Raw genomic sequence first — 22,004 nt, 5'->3', positions numbered from 1 at the left:
AGGGCTGAGCTGGCTCGGACCCCGCGTATGCGATAGCTGACCTCAGAGGGAAGCCCCACCTTCTCTCACAATATTTACTTCCCCTCCTTGGCTCTCTCCCAAGGCCCTAAGTGTATAGCAAACACGGTGGGGCACTTCTTGTGGTGTTTGGGAAGTGCTGCGCTTTTTCCCAGAACTCCACTTCTCCCCTTACACCTTGCCCCAGCCTGCCTGCCCTCCTCAGGGTTGCTGGTGGCAACTTATTAGGACACAAACTTGAGAAAAGAAAAAAAAAAAATACAAAAAACCTATTTTGTTCTGAAACCAGCTTGAGCTGCTGTCTTGCATTTGGGCAGCAAGCCCAGGTGGAAATGGGTTTGTCCCCTGTAGTAAAGACCCAGCTGTGCATGCCAACCAGTGTGAATTCAGCAAGCCTTCAAAACCCAGCAGAGAGGCAGGGCTCCCCTATTTTCCCTCCCTCCGTTATATGGCTTTTCCCTCGTTCCCTCCTCCCCTCCCCAGCCTGTTTGGCAGTACACAGCCCCGCTCTCACCTAAGCCTTGTAAAACTGCTCAGCGGGGCTCGGGGTGTTTACACTAGGAATTAATCCTACTGTAAGCTCCCGCCTAGGTTTTCCAAACACAGATACGTAAACTGCAGAGCAGTCAGAAAGGTCCCAACTGTTCCTACAGCCGAGCATCCCTGCCAGGGCTTCCTCCCCCAGGAAGCAGTCATGATCCCAGCTGGGGCTCTGCAGCCCAGAGGGGGCATGATGAATGGAAAATGGGCAAGGAACTGAAATCCTGCCCTGGGGGCTCTTCTGTGTGGGTGGAGGAGTGGGGTGAGGGAGCTAATGGGGATTTCTCAACCTGCTGATTCAATGCACTTCGGGGAACGGCACTGAGCTCCTGAGTCAATGTCTGCTGTCTCGCCCCCACTCCCAGCCCGTGACACGGCTGATAGTGGAGCCCTTTGACTCTTGCAAACAACCTTTTTGCATTTGGCTGCGAACTTCCAATTTTTTTGCAGAAGTTGTGCAAATTTCCAATTGAAAAATGCAAATTTGCCCTGACAGCTTTGGGGAGGGTTGTGGGCAACACTGGGTGGAGAGCCCCCGAGCAGCAGCGTGGTGCCTCCAGCAATAGCAATAGCACCTTCTGTGTTAGGCATCTGCAAGCAGAGCTGCAGGCAACTTGGTGCGAGGTCAGAGTCACTGACCCAATGTCACTAACGGAGTTGTTGTAAGGAAAGGGGAGAGAAAGTCAGCAAAGGTTTCCCAAGCAGCAGAAGAAAGAGGTTTGGGCAGGTTTCTAGCTATTTGGTGAAGCAGGTTGCAATAAGCAGGCTGAAGGGACTACAGGAATGGAGGGGGCAACCGGGAGAACATGTGGAGTATTTTTCTTACCATGATCTGAGCAGCTTGCTGAAATGCAACACCAGGAATGCTGACCAGGCCTGGCAAATGCACCCTTCTTGTTGGTGCATTTCCATGCCAAGGAGGACATCCCTATGTTTCCCTCACACATTGCAGAAAAGTTCTGGTGAAGGGAGTGTAGGGATGCTCAGGGCTGTTGACAGTTCACATCTGTACTGTGAATATGGTTGGATTTTGGAGATACTGCCCACAGTATTATATGTGGGCCTCTGGATTCCGAGATTTTCTCGCTTCCATCTCTACTCATGCTCCAAACAATAGGATCCATCTCCTTGTCCAAAGGCCTCTTCCCCTCCATGATGGGAAGCGATGTGGACATTAGAGACTGGAGGGAGGATGCTTTGGCCCCTGCATGACATTTGTCCTCCTTCCAAAGCTTTGGGCAGGCTGAGGGAATAGCAAGACATCTGCAAGGTTCCTGCGCTTGTGTTGTGGATGGTGCTGAGCATGCATTGGCCAAGCAGGAACTGTGCAAGTACTGCGTGTTCTGGCTCTCCTCGCCTCTGTACTCATATGGGTTTTGTCTTGCAGGCTAAGAATAAGGAAACCGGTGCCTTAGCAGCTGCCAAAGTCATCGAAACAAAGAGCGAAGATGAACTGGAGGATTACATGGTGGAGATCGAAATACTGGCGACCTGCGATCACCGGCACATCGTCAAGCTGCTGGGAGCATTTTACTGGGATGGCAAGCTCTGGGTAAGAGACTCACGGTGTGTGACCTGTACGGCTGCACATTTCTCACTTGGCAGGGAGGAAATGGCTAATGCACGGTGAAGCAGAACCTCTGGAGCAGCTCGAAGGCTCGGAGTGAGCTAGAAATGACTCACAGGCCGTGCTCTGCTCGCTGCTTGAACAGGGCCTGGATTTTCCCCGCTTTCTTTGATAGGCAAACTATGTTCTAATTCAAGCTGGTTATAAATAGCCCCGGGAAGTTCAAGAGATCTTCACTGTGAGTTGAAAACCAGAGTTCGATTTTCTCCTTTTGGACCTGGTGAGGGTAGAAAAGGCAGCACCGATGAGAGCCTTTCTTCCCCACTCAGCCACTTGTTTTTGAAGGATTTGGTGGGAGGGCAACCCCACTTTTTGACTCATGCCTTAGTTCTATTTCAGCAACTGTCATGCACAATGGACAGTTGCAGCTCAATTCCCCTGGCTACGGAGGTTTGGGGACACAAAATGCAACCCCACGGGCTGCTGCAAGGGCTAGTCGTGCTGGGCTGGAACAGCAGGTTCCTGCATTATTGTCCCCAAGCCCAGCAGGTATGCTTTTTTTCACCCCATCATTTTCTGTTAATTCCTCAGCACCAGAGTAAGGTTGGTGTGAAAGATGCTTTCCTGTGTGCTGCCACGGGACAGGTGCTGGGTGCAGGGGGCTGGAGGGCATATCCCCTTAAATTGCATTTGCTGACTCCTTGGGGTAACTCCCTGTATGTGAGCCGGAGGTGTGCTTATTCAGCAGGCACCTTTTGCAATGCCACCATGCATCAGTGTCCCTTCTGACTTCAAAAAAAAAGTATTGATGAAGCCCACAACTTCTCTGTGACATCCTGCTCAGAGGGGCTGCAGCACTTGGACCTTCTTTCTGTGCATTTTCGTGCTGCGAGGGAGAAGGGTTGCAAGTTGTTGGGAGATTTGATATTTGGATGGCTGCTAATCGTGATGCTGAGACATGGGCACGTTAAAGCACAAAAGTAAATATGTGCTGTTCTAAGGAAGTGGAAGGCAAACATCTTTCCTAGGAGGGGACTTGGGATTTGGACAGATTGCAACTGCAGCAAAATAAATCCTGGCAAAATTAAAAAGGCAAATATATACCGAGCTTGGGTGGGAGATGGGGCTGCCTTATGTTCCACTCTGCTCTACTGCTTCTTCCCTCCCTGCTTTCTCCTGGTCTGCCTGAATTTTGCATGCTGGCCTTGCTGAAATGTCAGCCCCCTCCCCTTTCCCTTCCACCTCCTCCCCGCAATAGGAAGCTTTGCCTTCCTTCCTGAAGGGAAAATGGATTGCAGATCTCCTCTGCTCCGCTTTTGTCTGAGAAGTGCTTTGTAATGTCATATGCTCGCCGACCTACTAAAATTAAACTGCCTCTTTGAAGCTAATGGAACAAGAGCCTCCTGTATGAGGCTGTCCCGTGAGGGCAGGCGTTACAGCCCCATCCATTGTTTTGGGGAGAGGATCGTCCTCTTTATTTAATTATTTGAGTGGCATTTGCATTTCAGTGCTCAGGCTGTTCTTATTAATGCTCTAGTGTTTTACTGGCTCTGAGGGAAGTAAATAAGCCAGACTGTTATCCTGCTGGAAGGCTTCTAGTCTCTACCAGGTTGTCCCGAACCTTAAAGGCTTCTGCTTCTCAGTCACCAGTATTGCAGGGGACATAAATGCTGTCTTTCCTTGTCTAGCCTCCCCCAGCCCATCACAATTTCTGCCTGTGCTGTCATTTTGACCAGTTGTTTTCTCCATTTGCAAATGGACTATTTGCAAGGTGGGTTTGTGGACCTGTGGCTCGGGCTGGGAGCACACTTCTCGAGCAGGGCCATGCTTTCTGGTTTGCTTGTGCTTGCTGCCTGGCGTGGAAAAGTGATGTTCAAAGCAAGGAAGGGGCAGGAGCCATAGCACAGCCACGCAAGGGGAGCAGACGTGCCCTGCCTCCCAGATGGCAGGAGGAGTGCTTGGGCTCTGAATAATTTATGGCCTAGTCTGTGCCACAAGCGGTCACAGCTGACGGTGCTGAGAGGGGCTCTTGCTAAATCAGTCTGTTGGCTGTTCCCCGGCTCTTGAACTAACAAGGAAAATGTGTGAGGACACCTGGCCTTCAGAGGTGGCCGCTGCTGCAGGGGCTCCTCTCTGCGAGGCGGGGTGCCCGTGGGGAGCCAGAAGTGGATGTGCAATATTAATGGAGCAAAAACCTTCCGTGCAAAGGGAAGTGGTGTGTCCTGGAGCAGCTTTAAGTACATAGCACCGAAATGAAAGCAGCAAATTGCTCTGTCTTTCATACCTGATCTGCACCACGCTGAGCCCACTGAAAAGCATGGGCTGGGCTTGGAGGACCCCAGTGAGTCCCCAAAAATACAACTGGCGATGTGACAGCATCCAGCATGAAATTCCTTAGCATATAAATCCTTTGCAGAGATGCAGTGCCCTCAGCCAGGGGTTGCTGTCTTGTTCCATTCCTCCCTCATCTTCTCTTTGCTTGTGGCAGAGGCTAAGCAGCCTTGTGCTGGTTGAAAACAGCCCAGTGAGGCTTGCAAAACTGCAGTATTGGGAGCTCTCATGATTTTTCTTTTATTTTTATTATAAGCCCTGTGGCATTTGATGTTCTTTTGCATAAATCCCAGCTGCTGGAAATAGGGGCACCAAATGAAAGCTGAGAATCTTGAGCTATTAAAAAAAAAAAAAGTCTGGTTTAGCCCTTGTGGCTGGGCCACATTTTTGCTTTTTTTTTTTTTTTTTGTGAAGGGTGATGTAGGACTTTGAAACACAAAGGCAAATACCCCTCACCCAGCATATGTGCAACTTTTTAAAGCTATTTTGCAATTGAGGAATGGGACTAAGTTATGGATTTTGAACTCTTGGAATCAATGGTGCTGATATCATTTAGTACATGGGAAAGAAAAACAGCAGACCTCGCGTGCCGTGTCCCTTTTGTGATTTACGGTTTCTTTGTTTTTTCTTTCCAAAACAACACAAAAAGACTGAGACCTCAGAGGAAGGGAGGGCCTTTTGATCTGCTTCTGGGTATCACTGCTGCTTCCGAGTGCCTCCTCTTGCAGACAGAGGAGCGATAAGAGACGGGGAGGAGAGCCTCGTTTGGACTGAGGAGTTCTGGCACTCCCGCAGGAGATCTCTGCTCCCAGGACACTGTGGTGTCCCTACCCACAGCAGCAGGACAGCAGCATCCCTGGTGCACAGCCCGTCGGGATGCTCCAGCATCGCGTCTGCAGGGTGCTGCAGAAATTACTCAGACTGTCGTCTGGCCCTAGGTATTTAACGCGACTCCTCTAGTGGCTGTACAGCTTTGCTAGTGAAGCACTAGGGAATTCTTTCTTCCCCCCACTCCTTTTCTATAAACCATGGTTGCTATAGCAAATGGACTTTTGAATAAACAGATGTTTCCTGGAGATCAAAGCAAAAATCACTGTACCATGCAGGTAACCCTGCCTTGCCAGAGCGTTTTGGGGATGGTTAATTTAATCAGCTTAGAGTTTCTTCTCGCTGGCCCACTGTGTGGGTATGCAACTCGTACAGCTTGCAGATAGACCAGCTTTGTAGCTAGTCTTTGTACCTTCCTTACAAAAGCATTTTGCATTTTCTGTGGGCAGGCCCTGACCTGTTTAGCCAGGGACTTTTTGGATTGCCACCCCTTTGATATGGATGTTGACGGGAGACTTGGGCATTCTTGAAAATCCTGTATCATAAAGAAATGTTCATTATCCCATGCACTAGACTGCTGGGCTATGTAAAGCATCTGCAGCTTTTAATTCTCTTAAGTAGAAATAATTTTTCTGTAAAACAAACAAACAAAAAAAGCTGATAACTGTGTCAGGCTCCTTAAGATTTTTATTAACGAGATGATTGCTACTTGCAGGAATGTTTTTGCAGGGCAAGCAGCCGGAGACATGGCTGGGTGCAGGCAGCAGACCCCAGCACGGGATTGCAGTAGCAGAACAGGGCTCTGGGCTTCAGCCGTCTGTCCCTGCGTGCTCCGAAAGCTGTTCGTGTGCCTTTACAGTTTCACTTGGCAGGAGCTTTGCAGTCCAAACTGGCCCTTCCTGCTTGGCCTCACGCTCTTGAAACTTCGTACCGAGCTTCCTCCCCGAAAGTGCTCGGACAGTTGCTTGCAGCTTGCAAGACCCAAACCCTGCGTGGTGTTTGAGAGCAGCACAGCCCCCCGAGCACAGCTCTGCCGTCGTGCTCGTTGTGGCTGCCATGACGCTGTGTGTGTGCTGACGGGGTCGCACCTCACCGCAGAAACACGAAGCAATGCCATAACTGGGAGCTTTGTTAAGTACCTGGCCAGCCTCTTACAGGAACAAGCCTTGCCTTTCTCCTCCTCCTTTTCCACAGCGACAGAAACTTAAATTCATGTCAGTTTTGGCTGCAAAACAGTCTCTGTAACTTCTGCAGGGGATGGATAGACAAGGAGAAGATGCGTGCAGATGTTGCTGCTCGAGCTGTGTCTTCAGCAGCCGGGACTCAGCAGGTGGGTGTCTGGGGGTAAATCCTCCCTCCCTGCCTCCTGCCTGCAAAGCAGGAAGGCTGATCTCTGCCTCTCCCTTATCTAGGTCTTTTGCTGCCTTTCCTAAAGCCGTGGAGCTATAAGTTGCCTCCTGTCCTCCTTGCTGCTGTAAAGCTGGGCAGCACATTGCACGACAATATCTGCTCCATCTTGTGAATGTGAGCAAAGCTTTTGGGCTCCTGGCAATTCTCTGGAGATCCTGGGTAGAACTGGGGCCTTCTCTTGAAGCAGGGATTGCCATGGAGCGATTCTGATCAAGCACCAGAAATGATTTATGCAGCAGGCGAATTACCATAGCAAAGCCAAGTTCAAGAGCGCTTCTACAGGTAGCAACACGACAACACAAACTAGAAAAGGAGCCTTTGTGTATCATCCTCTGTAGAGGATAACGTTGCAAGAAAAGGTTATTGAAGCTCTCATAATGCATTGTGATTACATACCCTTGTCATATATATGCTGCAGAACGCTTTTATAAAAGAGACTAAGTGTCATTATCCCGGTTATTAAAAGGGAGAGCTGAGGCACAGACAAGAATTTGCCTAAAATTTACCCAGCAGGTAAATGGTACCTGGGAATAAGTCCTGTGTGCTGCACCCCAGTCCAGGGTTATAACCATGAGGCCATAGATTTATGAAAAAAAAGTGGCAGACAACAAGCCTATAGGCAAATTCTCTTTCAAAGCTTTTTTAAAACTTTGTTTAGAAATGAACCTCAATGAGCCACAATCCCACTGGGCTGGCCTACCGAGGGAAATGCTAAGGAACTACATTTGCATTTAAATGAATATTTATGAGCTACCTGTGTATAGGAGGCAGTGCCTTGAAGCCCAGCTATGCCCTTGAACAAGTGATAGGCTACAGTTTCAGAGGCTGGTTTCTCTTTTTTTTTTCTTCAGATATAGCCTGAAAGTTTTCATCTGGGAGGGAGGGATGTCACTCCACAGACCTCATGGCCTGGGGTGGTTTCCATTGGCTTCAAAGCCCTCACTGGAACAGTTAAGCAGCGATATTCTCATCCTTTGCGATGGATCCAGGCACCTTCTGAGGATGAGCTGAATGAAAAATTGCGTGTAGGGAGAGGCCAGGCAAGAGTGGAAAACCTGCCAAGTCCTTTGCCCCTCCTTCAGTGAGGTGTCCTCATGGACAGGCAGCCAGGCGCTGGCACTGCTGGCTGTTCACGAGGCTTGTCCTGGGTCAAACTCTACCTCTCACTGTTAGCTCTGCCCTCCTGGAAGGCATCGACTATCTCAGGTGCTGGCATGGACTTGGGGCACTTGAGGTCACTGAATTGTCTCACTGAAGAAGCAAATTTGCTTCTGAGCTATCTATATTTTAAACAATTTTGCGTTTTTTGCTGCCCGTCCAATGATAAATGTGAGCTGAGTGGCCTCAAAACACTGATTAACCTGGTGAGAGAAGGGGGATCCCACCCGCTTTGCCCCGTGCCTGGGCAGAGAGCCATTGCCTTGGTGTTCTTCTGGATTCTATAGCAAGGGAGAACACCGGCCTTACTCCCTGCTCCGCAGAGCAGCCAGGCATGGTGCTGGGAGCTGCTCAGCCTCATGCGTGGGTTGCTGGATGAGCCCCTCGTCCCCACAGGCAGTGCTCATAAAGACCCTTGTGCAGCACGCTTCACCCTTCCTGCAGCACTCGCTGTCCAGCTGCCACCTCGCTGCCCACGTTTCTTGCCCACCACTATTCCTGGATCCTCGTCCCTCTGGGATAGTGGTTAGGAAAGTTGGGAATAGTGAATTCAGTGGGATTAGTTATCGCCCTTATCAAAAGTAACAAAAAGCTCTGTGTGGTTCTAGCAAGGGGAAGGATGCTCTTTGCGATGTCAAAACCACGTGGTTAGCCTAAAAGGGGTTCTCACTTGCTCTGCCAAAATTCCAGTAGGAATAGCAATATTTCTGCCAGCCAGGGGGAATTAGTTCAAGGAAATATTTGGTCATCTTGGAGTGATTTAGACGTGAAAGAATTCATCCCCTGTCTCCCTGCGATCACCAGGAAGCTCTGTGTTTCAAGAGGAGCATGCAGTGCTCCCTGGCTTTGCTCTCGATAACGCTTTGCTGTTCCGAAATTCCCCAGGACATGGGTTTCCTTGTGCCCTGCATCTTTCCCTCGCTGGTTACAGAGACAGACCTTTTTTATTCCAAATATTTTTAATATTTTACTCTGTAAGTTATTTTGTTCAGAAGAAGGAGGGGGGGAAAAAAAAGGTTTATTATATTTAAAGTCTCTGAATGGTATCCTTGTCTATAAGGAAAATTGGCAAGCTGGGAACACTCTCTTACAGAGATCTAATTATTTCACTTCCACCTACAGCATACTTGCCGTGTCAGGCAAGCTGTTGACATTTGTTCTCTGTGGTAGCAATGAGGGCTTCTGCATTGTTCGATGGCAGAACCAGCGTGTGCTGTGGCTGAAGGGGGGCTCTGCGGGTGCTCGTTTGTCCGGGGCTGGTGAGCGATGGCTCACAGGTAACCCCGCCGTGCTACGTTCACCTCCAGCCCTTTGGCGTGTGCTGGGTGAAAAGCCTTGGGCAGGAGGGGCAGAAGGAAGGCATGAGCATGGGGCTGTCAGCTGCCTCCTCGCTCTGCTGTGTGGTGGAGGCTCGAGCCCTGGGCTTTGGATGGAGCAGGGCTGTGATAGTGGGATGGGTGCTCAGTGTGCTTGTAAATAAAGCTTCACCGAGCAGCATGACCCTTGACTTGAAGGGGAGGGTAGATGGGGCCAAACGATGTTCAAAAACCACACCTGCCCCTGTGTGACAGTGAGAGGCAGGCTGTGTGCGCTCCCACAGCCGTTTTGGGAAGGCTGGCCTGGAATCACTGCTCCCATCTCCTCTCCCAGCCTGCAAAGCAGCATAGCTTCAGAGTTAACCGCTAGAACCTGGGTCAGATGTCAACCAGACAGAGTAAAGGACATGCCCTTTGACCGTCGCTAAATGTGGATTCTGTGCCTAAATATATCGCTTTGTTCTTTCCATCGATGGAGAACAGCTCTGTCCTGTGGGGTTTGTTTTGGTCACAGCTCGAGCTCCTTTCTCAGCACGTGGAGGTGTGCGGTCATCCAAAGTGGTCCTCTGGGGCCACGAGGACAGGCTCAGCCTGCCAGCCTAGGGGATGGGATCAGCTGTGCCTTCCTGAGGTCCACATCTGTCATTTGTCTGAGTGACTTTGGGGCAAATGGCCATCAATGTTCTCCTTGCTCCACCTTGTATTTGCTGCTGCCAGGGTGTCTGGACCAGTGGTGTCCTCTCCACATGTTCTGTGGAGATCTTGGTCCCCGTCCAGATGCTCCTGATCCTGCCAGAGACCTCTCAAAGCTGCAGTAATGAGCAGGGTTTGAGAATGCAGCTAGCTGTTGCATCTCTGCCCTTTATTTTCCATGCCGTGCGTTACAGGGCTGAGAGGCAGTGTAGGATGCCAGCTGCAGCAAGCTCCTGGGTGACTTTGTTATCAAAAAAATGTCTCGGAAAGCTGGAATTCAGAGCCCGCTGAATGACTGTCAAAGGAACAGAGGAGGAAACCTTCCGCTCTTCTGGAAACAGCCCCGAGGGCTGCAGGAGGATGCTTTTCAGGATTGCTCCATCCCTGCCTCTGAGTCGAGACCAAAAGCCCTGGGGACAGTCTGGGCCCTCTGCTTCCCCCCTGCTCCGGCAGGGCTGGGGAAGAGCCTGTCTCGCCTGTGCCCCATGTGCCGCTGCTCCCCGAACCTCCTCGCAGACGGGGAGGTCTAGACAGCTTCCTCCGTCCCTTCTGTCCCTCTCCCGGCACCTCCAACGCCAGGAGAGTCATCCTTTGTCAAGGGTGAAACGGTGCCAGGGTTGGCTCCGTGGGGAGCCTCCGGGAAAGCCGGTCACCCCCGGGCTGGCTGTGCTGAAGGGAGGCTCTGTCCTGCACCGAGGCCAGGAAATGTTTTTGGTGGGTTGGGGCGGCTCACAGAGAGGGGCACTGTGCTCCCCAGGTGGGCTCCCCATGCACAGCAGGGTGGGATGAGGGCTCGCCTGTGTGTTTGCTGTGCAGAGCAGGGTTGGAGAAGGGGGAGGAAGGCGCCGGAGGCTGCGACACCCTTGCTGGTGGCGGAAGGGCGGTGCTGGGTTTCGGGGCTGAAGCCTTTGTGGTTGCAGCGCAGCCCTTGGCCGGCTGCCCCTCGGAGCAGGGCTGGGGGCTCTGCGGGGGGGACCGACCCCATGCGTGTCCCCAGCCCATGTCCTGATGCACGGATAGCAGCAGGGACTGGCAGCGAGGGGGAAAAAGCTCTGCAGCTGCAGAGGCAAGTTGCTCAAGGCAGTGTTCTGCTCAGCTCGGGTGGTGGCACAGGCCTTGCGGTTTTTACCCGAGGTGATGCTGCTCGGGACTGCCTACGCTGCGGCGGGAGGAGGTCACAGACTTCCCTTTTTGGGCAGTCCCCGCGCAGAGGAGAGGGGTCTGCTGTCTTGCTGCAGGCTGAAAAGCAGCTTTGTAGAAGTCTGTGTCGTGGGGTGTCTTGCTCCATCCTTTCCCCCCCTGTGCCTGTTGGTACAGCCACGAGCAGGGGCTGGCTGTGGGGCTGAGCCAGGCTGTGCAGCCTCACACCTCCTGTGTGAGTGTGGAATTTGAGTCCCCCACCTGGGTGTGCTGGGAGGAAAGAAGTGGAGCAGTACCCGAGGGCGTTGGGGTTCTCTCAGTGGCAACCCCTGTTACCTGCTCTGCACCCTCCTCCTCACCCTTCCTTTATGTCAGGCAGCTCAGCTCCTCTGCACCACGAGAGCCTGGAGGCAGCTGGGGCCTCTGACTTGCTCAGGCTCTTTCTTTCTTTCTCTCTTTGTTTCCCTTTTGTTGTGTTTCTGCTGAATGTGAAAGATTTCTTCCGACTCGCTCTGCCCCCACCCTCCACTGTTTGCCTTTTCTTCTGCTTTTCCTGGAAGCGGGTGGGCCATGCCAGGAAGGCGCTGCCCGCGCCGAGGTCTGGTGCGCGGCGTTACCCACGCCTGTCGGCTCCATCTTCGTGCCAATCCCTGCCGGCAGGCAGGGCAGGGTGGGCAGACTCAAGGAAACCCTGAGAAAGCAGAGATGGAAAAAAACTGAGCTACAGCATCGCCATGGGAGCCTTGTGCCCACTCGGCATCCTGGAGAAAAGGGAAGGTGGAAAGGGTGTGATCACTGGCAATGGGGAAACCTGAAAGGCATTTTGCTTTAGTGACTCGGTCTATAAACGGAGCAGTTTACTCTGCCACATACACATTTCTTATTCCCCTGATCCTTCTGCAGCAGTACAAGGCAGGAGAGCTGGTGGCTGTGCAGGAGGGCAGAGCCACCAGAGTACGTGGGTGATGGTGGCAGCACGGGGTGCAGGGTGCTGCATGTTGCCTTCTTCCCAGCAGCAGGCAGTCAGCTACACAAACCAAATGAAGCCCTTTCCTGCAGATTGCAGAGGAAATTGCTGAAGTACTTCAGTTTTGAAGTAGTGTCAGGGCCCTGCAGTGTGGGTCTGACAGCAGAAGGATCCTGGGGACACAGAAAACCTCCTGTGCCTGCTGATGCACAGGGCACAGCGTGAAGGGAGGTGGCTGCAGTGCTCTGGAGCAATAAAGCAATGTGCAACTGCAAAAGTCACTCCACAGCAAGAACCTCTGGTGCATTGGGAGTGAATGTGCTGTCAGCCGAGGGCTCCTCCATCCCAGAGGGACCTGGTGGCCTCCCAGCACAGCCTGGTGTGCTGCTGGGAAAAGCCTGGCTGCCCACAGGCCACTGCTGCCAGAGATGAGCTGCCCCCAGCTTTCCCAGCTGATTCTTTTTTCTTTTTCTTTTTTTCCTTTTTTTTTCTGTGACTAGAAGAGGCATTTCTCCAGTCCACTGTTCCAGAGGGAACAGTTCATGGGCCTCTGCCCTCTGACATGCCAATTGGATGAGTAAGGAGCTTGGCTGAGGGTGTGTCCTCTTAATCGGGCCTCAGCTGCAAACCTCAGTAAAAGTTCAGGGACATCAGCTGTCCCACCCCGGGCAGCCATGCAGTGTTTGGTGAAATACCCTTCAAGATAAGATTTTCTCACTCTTTGTCATGTCATAGAAAGTTCCACGAGTTCCGACACACCCAGGGCAGAGCCCGTCCTGGGAGGAGCGTGCCAGCTCCGTGTCCTACCCAGGGGGGCAGCAGTGCCTCCGCAGGAGATGCCATTTACACTTTGATACAAAGCTGCAAAGGTCTCTGATCCATCCACAGCGGGTTTATTTTCCAAGCTGTTGTCCCCCTGCCACCTTGCCCCAGGAGAGGGCTGGAGGGAGGATCCTGCCACAGTGTTGGACCTCCAAAGTAGCATCTTGCTTGTGCAAAACACGCGGTGCCCCTTTGCTCGAGTGCTCCTTGAACACCTGCATCTTTAGGAGCACTTAATTTAATACATTGTGTTTTCATACAAATACACATATGCTTATCCTTCTAGGGAACACCACGATTGCTGGACCCAGCGCTCGGACTGTGGTACGGAGGTTTGGGAGGGCCGGCTCCTTCCTGTGTCTGCAAACCGGGTGTCCAAATCCGACCCTGTGCATGCAGCTCGCGTGTCCCCGCTGAGCTGCACACCAGGCGGGTTTCTTGGCCGTGCTCTCAGAGCTGAGCTCTGCTGGGCTCTGGCTGTGTGGAAAGGCAGCCGGGCGTTGCTTTTTTTCAGTGGCAGGCGCTAACGATGAATAATATCTGCACATGCCTGTGCTATGCATTTGCAACCGCCTTTGGGCTTATAAATGCACTTCTGGTGTGTTATTTTTACCTATACATTTGGTGCGGAGGCAGGGGGGAGAGCTGGTGCTGCTGCTGCTTCCCCTCCGGAGCGGGTGCAGCAGGCGGGCTGAGGAAGTCCCTGGATTTCTTGCATGGAGGAAGTCGTTACAAACAGGATGTTTGCCCCAGGCTGCTCGCTGGAGACCCTGCAGCTGGTGCTCAGCCCCTCTCAGCCAACTCCTGGGCCATGGGGCTGCACACCCAGCTCCCGTTAGTTGGAAGGAGCTGCTTTTAGGGTATCTGCATCAGGGCCGAGACCCCCATGGGTCTCCAGTCTGTGGCTCACAAGACTGCAGGAGCACATTTGGGGCCAGGTGTGTGCTGTGCGGTGGTGCTGGGGCTCTGCAGCAAGCCCTGTCCCCACGTCTCACCTGTCGTGGGGAGAAGGCTGAGGGCAGCTGAGCACCGGGCTGGCACAGGGCTGAGTGGCAAAGTGCAGCATCAAGACCAGCACTGCCCCTGGGGAGGACTGATCCAGCTGTGCCTTGGAGGCATGTAAATAAAGGTGCAGTCCACCCATGAATTAAGGAACACGAAAACAGCCCTAAGTGAAGCACTAACCTGTAGCCCCAGCCCTCGGGTCCATCTCCTCACTGCACAGGTTCTTGCCAACAGCTCTTTTTTATATTGTGCTTGCAGCACAGCAAGGTGCCCACCCTGTGTGTCAGGTCCCACCTGACTGCTCCCCTGCCTTTTCCCTGCACGGCAGGCCTCCAGCCTGCATGCGGAGAAGGCTGCATGCTGCTGATACCAGGCCTGTGCCCCTACCTGGTTTGAAGGTAAAGGTTTTTTTGAACTGGCCCTGCTCCTGAAAGGAAGGCTTGTGTGGGTGAACTATAGGTTTGGGAGTTGGATTTATTTAAATCAGGATTTCTGGGTTGAAACGAGCCCGTTAGGCTTTTTTGGATGTTCAGACTATCTAGCCACACCCGTAATTATTCTTTGGCATCTCTGCCCTTGTTGAAAATGCATATTTTTAAATTTCCCATATTTTCCATATTCCCAGTGCCTGGCTTGCAGCCCACTGTGCCTGCATAAACTCATGCTGTTTCAGAGGTACTGATTTCCCTAACATTCTCATCACCAGACTGCGAACCAGAATGAAGCTCAATGGAGATGAAATGCAGCCCACGCTGATCCAGAGTGGGGTCTGGCATGCTCAGCCCTTCCCCATGGAGAAGCTCAGCCTCTGTGTCCAGAGCCCCCTCCCACTGTGCTGGCACCTGTGCCTTGGGGCAGGAGACCTCAGCACCCACCCTGCTGGGCTGTCACTGAGCTGTCTGCACCCTGTTTTCCCCAAAATAAGTAAAGGTACAAGCGGGAGGATCTGCAGAAGGAGCTTTGGGGAATGCCAAGGATTAGCTGGGATGCACAAAGAACTGTGAAGCTGTTGAGCGTTTGCAACAGAAGTACCCGAGTCACCTAGATGCCGTGTTAGCAGCTGATTTGGACTGGGTTACTTGAAGTTTTGGGACTCCTGAGGCTGCTGAGATTCGAGAGCTGAGCCTGGTAGCATGGAAGAGCTTCTCCTCAGGCCTCCTCTACTGGTTGAACTCAGGGAGGCTGTTGCTTGAACCAAGGGACTCCCCCTCAGGTAGGAGATTCCCGAGGAGCCTGGCTCCAGCGGGAGCAGGAAGGGATTGCTTCTGTGGGATGAGTGAAGCTGCAGCTGTGGCTCAGTGATGAGGCAGGATAATTTGCACGGACAGGTTTTAGGCAAGACAGGCAGTGCAGAGAGGTGATGCTTGCGCTTACAGGGGATCAGATCTGTGCTGCGTTTGGGTGGGGACCCCAGCACATAGGCAGTAGCAGGAGGCAGTTCTTGCCTTTGCTAGTGACGTGCTGATGCAAGGTATAAACTCAAGCTGGAAAAAGTGCGGTAACAACATCACCTGTTACCAAGAGGGCTCTGCTGGCTTCCTCCCTGCCAGACTCGTGCTCAGCTCTGAGTCAGTGCAGATTTGTTCTCCTGGTTTTCAAATAGTTTAAACCTATTCCTACTTGCTTCTCTCCATCTGCCTGTTCCCCCAGCTGCTCAAAACGCTTCCCTGCTCCTGGCCTCTGGTTGTTCTTCTTGGCTTCCTCCACCAGTGCCTGTGCAATGCTGCCCAACCTGTCTGCAGTTCCCCTCTCGGCATCGCCTCCCCTCTCGCTTCTGGACCGGGGCCGATTCTCATGGCACGCTTGGAGGTGTGCTGCATCCCGGCAGGGAGTGCCGGATCCTGCTGCCCCTTCTCCAGATCAAAGTCTTCCACCACAGTCCACGTCAGGAAAATACATTTCCTGTGTCCACATGTAGGAACTGCGGGACGAAAGACTGGGCTGTGGCTCACCCGTTGCTGCAGGATGAGGCCATGGGAAAGAGGGAGCTTGGACCTCCTCCCTCAGCCACTGGTGCAGGGCTGAGTTACGTGACCTCCCCTCAAAGGGCAGTTTCGGCTCAGGGAGCCGTGCTGGTAAACATCTCCTTCGCTGCGTTCAGTCCTTGTCCTCACGGCGACCTCTGGCATTTCACCTCTCCGGTATGTCGCCCCGAGTCGCTGCCACGAGGAACAGAAGAGCTTGTCGGGGCATTAGGCTGTGAAGTGTCTCTTGTCCCTCTTAACCCCGGGCTGTTTGAATTGTTTCCTTTGCTTATCTGAGCGACCCCATCTGGGGTCAGCACTGAGCTGTCCCTGAGGAAGGATCCGACCGAATTGCACAGAGGCAGGGGACATGGGTGCGTGCTCTGGGCAAGCCTGTGCATCAGCAATGTGAGGACTGGGGGGCTGCACCCCACACAGGGCCATGTCCCAAGTCTCACACCGAGGGACTCAGCCCCCTGGGACCTGCATCCCGAGTGCCTAAGGGTGCCTGCAAAGAGCTGATGCTCCTGAGTGCTTCATGCCGTGGTCTCTTGGAGGTGCTGATAGCCGGGGGAAAAGTGGGGACAGGCAGGCGAACATGGGAGACTGGCAGGGCTCTGCTCGTGTCCCTTGGAGACAAACAGCAACAATCTGGCCAATGTACTTGACCTCTTTATTGACATATTTTTCCCTCAAATTGCTCAAAGTCAAGAGAGCAATGAACTACTGAGTAATGGAGGGGAAAAAAAAAAACAAAACAAAAAACCAAAACCCAGACCCAAGCAGCCCTCCCCATCTCTTATTTGCCAAACAAAATCCTGCCTGATTTCTCCCAGCCACGTCAGCTCCCAGCTATGACAGCTATCTCATCCTGTTGGCAAGGCCACGCATCTCTGGAGCAGCCCTCGCTCCAAAATGCTATCGAAAAAGATGTAAACAAACGCAGCGAGCGGAGCTGGGGGCAACTGCTCCGGACGGGCCTCCAGGTAGGGCAGTGAGGCCAGGTGCCGCCGCTGGGGCTGCGGGGTGCTCTGCTCCCCGGGGTGCTGCGGGCAGCCTCTCCCAGCTGGGTGCTGTGCAGGATCAGGCTCCGGGGCTGGGGTGATGGCTCGTGCTGGGTATGTGCCCCCGGGGAGGCACGAGGAAGGCATTGAGGTCTGCACGGTGTGAAGGGGCAGCTTTGCCACGCGCGGAAGTGGCAAAACGAACGCTTTCGTTTCCTCGTCCCTACCCTGCGGGCTTTTGCTGGTGACACCCAGCCCTGACTGTATTCCTCTGTCTTTGTTTTCGCAGATCATGATCGAGTTTTGCCCAGGAGGGGCAGTGGATGCCACCATGCTGGGTGAGTGCCGCGCTCCGTGCTGCCCCTGCTGCTCCCAGCCCTGTGCCCGGGACACGCTCTGCACTCGGGGCGATGCCCACGAGCATCCAGCTTTGGGCATGCTTCCAGGTTTAACCTGAAGGCAGCAGACAGCTCAGCCTCTCCAGCTACTGTTTCTCTCCCATGAGTTTGCATATTTTCTTACCTGGAGCACAAGGTGTGGCATCCCCTGGGTGTTTCCTGAGCTATTTTTGCTGTCCTTTTGTGATTTAAATGCTGCTGGGATCAGCAGATCACAAAGCTTGGGGGAGAAGGGAGAGTCTGACTGAAGGGGGAAGGAGGTTTTTAATATTTATTGGCTTGAGGGTGCTCGGGATCCTGTTCCCACAGCTCCCGGGGGAGGGCACTGGGGCTGAGGCTCTGAATCTAGGCACCCGTCGTGGTGATTCCCTCAGGATCCTCTTGCTGACTTCTTCGTATGGTATCGGTCATCTGGGGAAACAGCCCAAGCATCCAAACAAACTGCAGTTTGCAGTAATTCCAGAAACCTTCCCGTTTTTAACTCCTCCCTTCCACGTAGAACCGCTGGGACTGGGAGCGGGTGGGTGTGCCCCAAAGCCACCCCCGGGCTGTGGGGACGTGGGGAGGTGACGGGGAGGTGATGTTCCCTCTTGGAGGGCAGCACAACTCCCAGCTCCCATTTGTGGGAAGCCCCTGGGCCAGAGCCATGACTCCAGGGGGTTATTCCCTTTCAGGCCTCAGATATTTCCTAAGGCTTCACTTTCTCTTTATTTCCAAGAAAAGTGAAGCTGGACCCAAATTTATTGGTTTTGATTCAGCCCCTAAAATGCACGCCTCATTTAGGGAACTTCTTAACGATGGGTTCAGATCACTGCAAGTAAAAGTGCCTGTGCTGAAGTGCTGAAGGAAGCAGTGCCTTCCCCCTGGAAAACCTGAGCAGGAGTGCCCTGTCCCATGGGACACCAAAATCCCCTCGGCACTTTCCTGGGGCCATGGCAGTCGGTTCCTGGAGGACCTGGGAGGTGGGGTGGGAGAAGGGCACTTGGGGAGTTGTGAGCCAGGCCTGGCTGAGTGCTGTAACCTCCCAGCCGAGGGGCACCACGAGCTGGGGGCTGCATTAACTGAGTTACCAGAAGGTTACCACTCGCTGGGTCCATCCATCAGCCCCCACCCCAGACATGCAGCTCAGGTGGCTGGAGTCAGCTGAGGTTTGTTCTGGTTTTGGCACGCTCGGTGGTACGTTTGGCCACCATACAGGGTGTGTATGCACAGCCAAGGGCTTGCAGAGGGAGGGAGGAAGGCTTGGCTGATGCTCACCACCTGGAGGTTTGCTGGGTGGCAGAGCAGTTGCTTTGGAAAGTGGTCTCAGGTGGTGAAGGTAGCCAGGCAGAGCTCAGCAGGGCAGTTGTGCCAGTGGTCGCGTGTCCCTGCAAACTCCAGAAAAAGGGAGGGACAGAGTGGGATGATCTGGGTGTGCTGGTACCTGCTGCCACCAGAAAACCATCTCGGAGCAGTGGATGGGGATCACACACTGGGATTTGGCCCTGCTGCCTCCTGCAGCTGAGCTCGGCTCCCTGCTTTGTGCAGCACCATCCCCTCGTGTCCCCATGCTGGGTGGGACCCAGCTCATCTGCAGGGTCCCATTTCCCAAACTTACAGGGACCCCACCATGCTGCAGTCCCCCCACGGGCTCGCTTGCCTCTCATCCCCGTCATCCGCTGCTCCTGGACCAAGCGGCTTGGCCGCGCATCCCTGGGAGGGAGCTGTGAACCAGCAGCTCCAAGCTGCTAGTGCTGGCTTTGAGAATAAATTACCCTAATGAGCTGATTTGCATTGGTCTCCCGCTGCTTTGACACACAGACAGCAGTTTTTAAATGGTCTGCTGGGTAGCCCATGCCCTGCTGCTGCTCAGGTGGAGCCCAGCCCAGATCCCCATCCCATTTAACTGCCCTTCCTCTCCCAACAGAGCTGGACCGGGGCCTGACCGAGCCCCAGATCCAAGTGATTTGCCGCCAGATGCTGGAAGCCCTCCACTACCTCCACAGCAAGAAGATCATCCACCGGGACCTGAAGGCGGGCAATGTGCTCCTCACCCAGGACGGGGACATCAAGCTGGGTGAGCGCAGGGGTGGTGCGGGCACTCGCTCGGTGAGGGGCCGTCAGTGACGGTGGTGCTTTTGGGGCCATTTCATGCTAAGGTGCCACGGGAGGCTGCTGTGGGCACTGTATCTCAGCAATCGGCTGTGCCCAAATGTGGTTGGGATTGAGGGATGCTCTCTGCAGGGCTGGGACTGTGCGTGGGTTTCACAGCCCTGCCTCTTGTCTGCTGAGCTTGGGCAGGAAAGGATGGGGAAAAACTTTTTTTTACATGGGGGGCTGAATCCACCATCAGGCTGTGCTCAACTGGGGAGTTCTCTTAATAGCTGCTGCAAATAGAAATGTGATGTTGCTTTCTGTAACCTGGCAGGGGTTAAAGACAGTTGGGAAGGAAATGGTTGGGAAGAGTGGAAGCTCTGCTGCCTGGTCCCGAGCAGGCAGTTGGGGTCAGCTATCAAACACACTGCCCCACAGATAGGTCAGCGAGAGAGGAGATGGGAAAGGGGCCATCAGTATCTCCCTCCTCGGGGATCCCAGCCCATGTGTACCCCACGTGCTGGCATCAGGAAATCACTGCGATGAATGTCCCTAAACGCAGCTGAGCACAGCGCCGTGGTGCAGGGGCTCTGCGCTAAACCACGGGAGAGAGGAGACACCCCCCAACCCCAGCCAGAGCCTTGATGGACTTTTTCTTTCATGAATTTGTTTAATCACGTTTTGAACTTGATTTTTATGTGTTTTGGCCTGCCGAGCATCCTGTGAAGGGTGCCAACTGGCAGGGCCGGGAGCTGGAAGAATTCGTCTTATCTCCAGAGCAGGTCTGGTGGTGACAGGGCGAGTTATGCCAAAGGGTGGCCTTGCCAACTCGCTACAGGTCTGAGTTCAGCTCGTGTCCAGCTAGCCGCTGGGGGCTGAGAAGGCAGCTTTGTCTTTGGGGTCTGATCAGAAAGGTGCAAATCCCTTTTAGAGCCTGCCAAGGGGTGCAAGCAGCTGTGGGTGTTCATGAGGTGTGTCTGTGGGTGCCGATGGAGACTCAGGGGTGGCCTGTACAGCAGGAACCCAAGCACAGCCCTCCCAGGATGATGGATACCTTCCTGCGACCATGGGCTGTGCTCTGCCATACGAAATGCTCTGCTGGGTTGAGCCAACGGGGACCCACAGTCAGGGAAGCCCTGGGCCCAGGGTGCAGATGGACAGCAGCTCCTCTGAAGGTCACCAGGGATGTCATGGAGAGAAAACCGACATGGGGTGGGCTTAGTACCCCCTTCAGGTCTTAATGGGTTGGGTTGGCTTCAGCAGCTGTCTGTAGGAGGACAAAGTCAGGGAACAGCATCACACAGTACAGGGTTGAAGGGGAGGCAAAGAATGTAACAATGCTTTGGTTTTTCTGGTGTAAAATGAGACTTTTTGCTATGAAATAGTAGTGCCGAGAGAAATTTGTCATGGAGCTGCTTTTGTTTGTGGAAAAGGTCTCAACTTCCCCGTAAATACGTAGGGGTTTGGGTTACAGCAGGGGTGGCTTGTTATGGCCTTGTATCGTACATGGGAGGGAGAGGTCCCTGGTGGCTGCGTACCCAAAAGCAAATTGAATTTCTGATGCTCGGCTTAGAGGAAACAGCACGTTATATCATGTTCTTTCTTTAAATGTGTGTTTGCTTTTAAATCTGCATTTCAGCCAAGTGTGCTAATTCAGAAGGGCCTTTCAGTTTTCCTACAACATCTAATGTTACTGCTCTTTGCAGCTGACTTTGGAGTGTCTGCCAAAAACATGAAAACCTTGCAGAAGCGAGACTCCTTCATTGGGACCCCTTACTGGTGAGTGACCTGATGGGTAAGCAATGCCGTGTTCATAAGGGGCCGTGTGATGGCTTCACTTCTGGAAATCAGGCACACTCAGAAACATGGAGCTGGTGGTGTTTGGGACGTGTTTGTCCGTATTGCCTTACCAAGCATGGGCGGGAGGATTTTTTAACAAGGAGCCTGGGCCAGCGTTGGCATGCGGAAGGGTTTCCTTTGCCTGAAGGGAGCTGTGAGGAGTATCGGTGGCATGGGAGCATTGCACAGCACGAGTGCCCCGAGGTGCTGCCGTGCTCCAGACTCGGAGGAGCGAGGGACGCACATGTGCTCGCGTGTGTGCTCTGGCTGCTCCCTTCTGCCTGGGTGGTGGAGTGTGCTTTGAAGCAGCTCCAAGCACATGAGCACAACGCCTCGCTCCAGAAATGCAACCTCTAAATCACCCGACTCGCTGAAGGAACGGGGTCGGCGAGTATTAATTTATTTTCTGAAGCAACATCCGTGCCAGATGTCAATGGCCTGAGGGTTTTCATGGGCTGCTTCGGCTGTCTCGGCTGGTCTGCAGAAGAGGGAGGAGGTTGGACCGTGACCCTTAGAAAAGATGCTGCTACTTCCTAAACCCAGAGCTAGGAGGAAAGGCCATTTTTTGTGCCATGCTGCAGACTATTTCAAGCACTTTTAATCTCTGCTGAGAGGCATGGCAGCAGCCGTGGCATCATCCCTGCTCCTTGCTGTGCCCCTTGCAGGATGGCCCCAGAGGTGGTGATGTGCGAGACGATGAAGGACACGCCGTACGACTACAAAGCGGACATCTGGTCCCTGGGAATTACGCTGATCGAAATGGCCCAGATCGAGCCGCCCCATCATGAGCTCAACCCCATGCGAGTCCTGTTGAAGATCGCCAAGTCCGACCCTCCCACGCTCAGCTGCCCTTCCAAATGGTGAGGGGGGGCCCTGGCTGGCAGCTCCTGGGAGGGGGCACCCTGGGATTTGTGATGCGCACTGCAGTGCT

General features: G+C 53.4%; 1 protein-coding gene across 1 annotated transcript in view; it reads left to right on the top strand.

Annotated features, from left to right (window-relative positions):
• STK10 (serine/threonine kinase 10) overlaps nt 1–22,004 on the top strand; it is a 48,522-nt gene that overhangs the window by 9,795 nt on the left and 16,723 nt on the right. The window contains exons 2-6 of the mRNA XM_035559825.1: nt 1,946–2,110; nt 17,053–17,101; nt 19,068–19,217; nt 20,941–21,013; nt 21,739–21,933. Of these exons, the coding sequence (XP_035415718.1) occupies nt 1,946–2,110; nt 17,053–17,101; nt 19,068–19,217; nt 20,941–21,013; nt 21,739–21,933 (632 nt within the window). The remainder of the gene's footprint in view (nt 1–1,945; nt 2,111–17,052; nt 17,102–19,067; nt 19,218–20,940; nt 21,014–21,738; nt 21,934–22,004) is intronic.

The sequence above is a fragment of the Cygnus atratus genome, chromosome 14, assembly GCF_013377495.2.
Source record: "Cygnus atratus isolate AKBS03 ecotype Queensland, Australia chromosome 14, CAtr_DNAZoo_HiC_assembly, whole genome shotgun sequence".
Lineage (NCBI taxonomy): Eukaryota > Metazoa > Chordata > Aves > Anseriformes > Anatidae > Cygnus > Cygnus atratus.
Note: the sequence above shows the minus strand (reverse complement) of the source record. Positions and strands in the feature narration are given on the sequence as shown.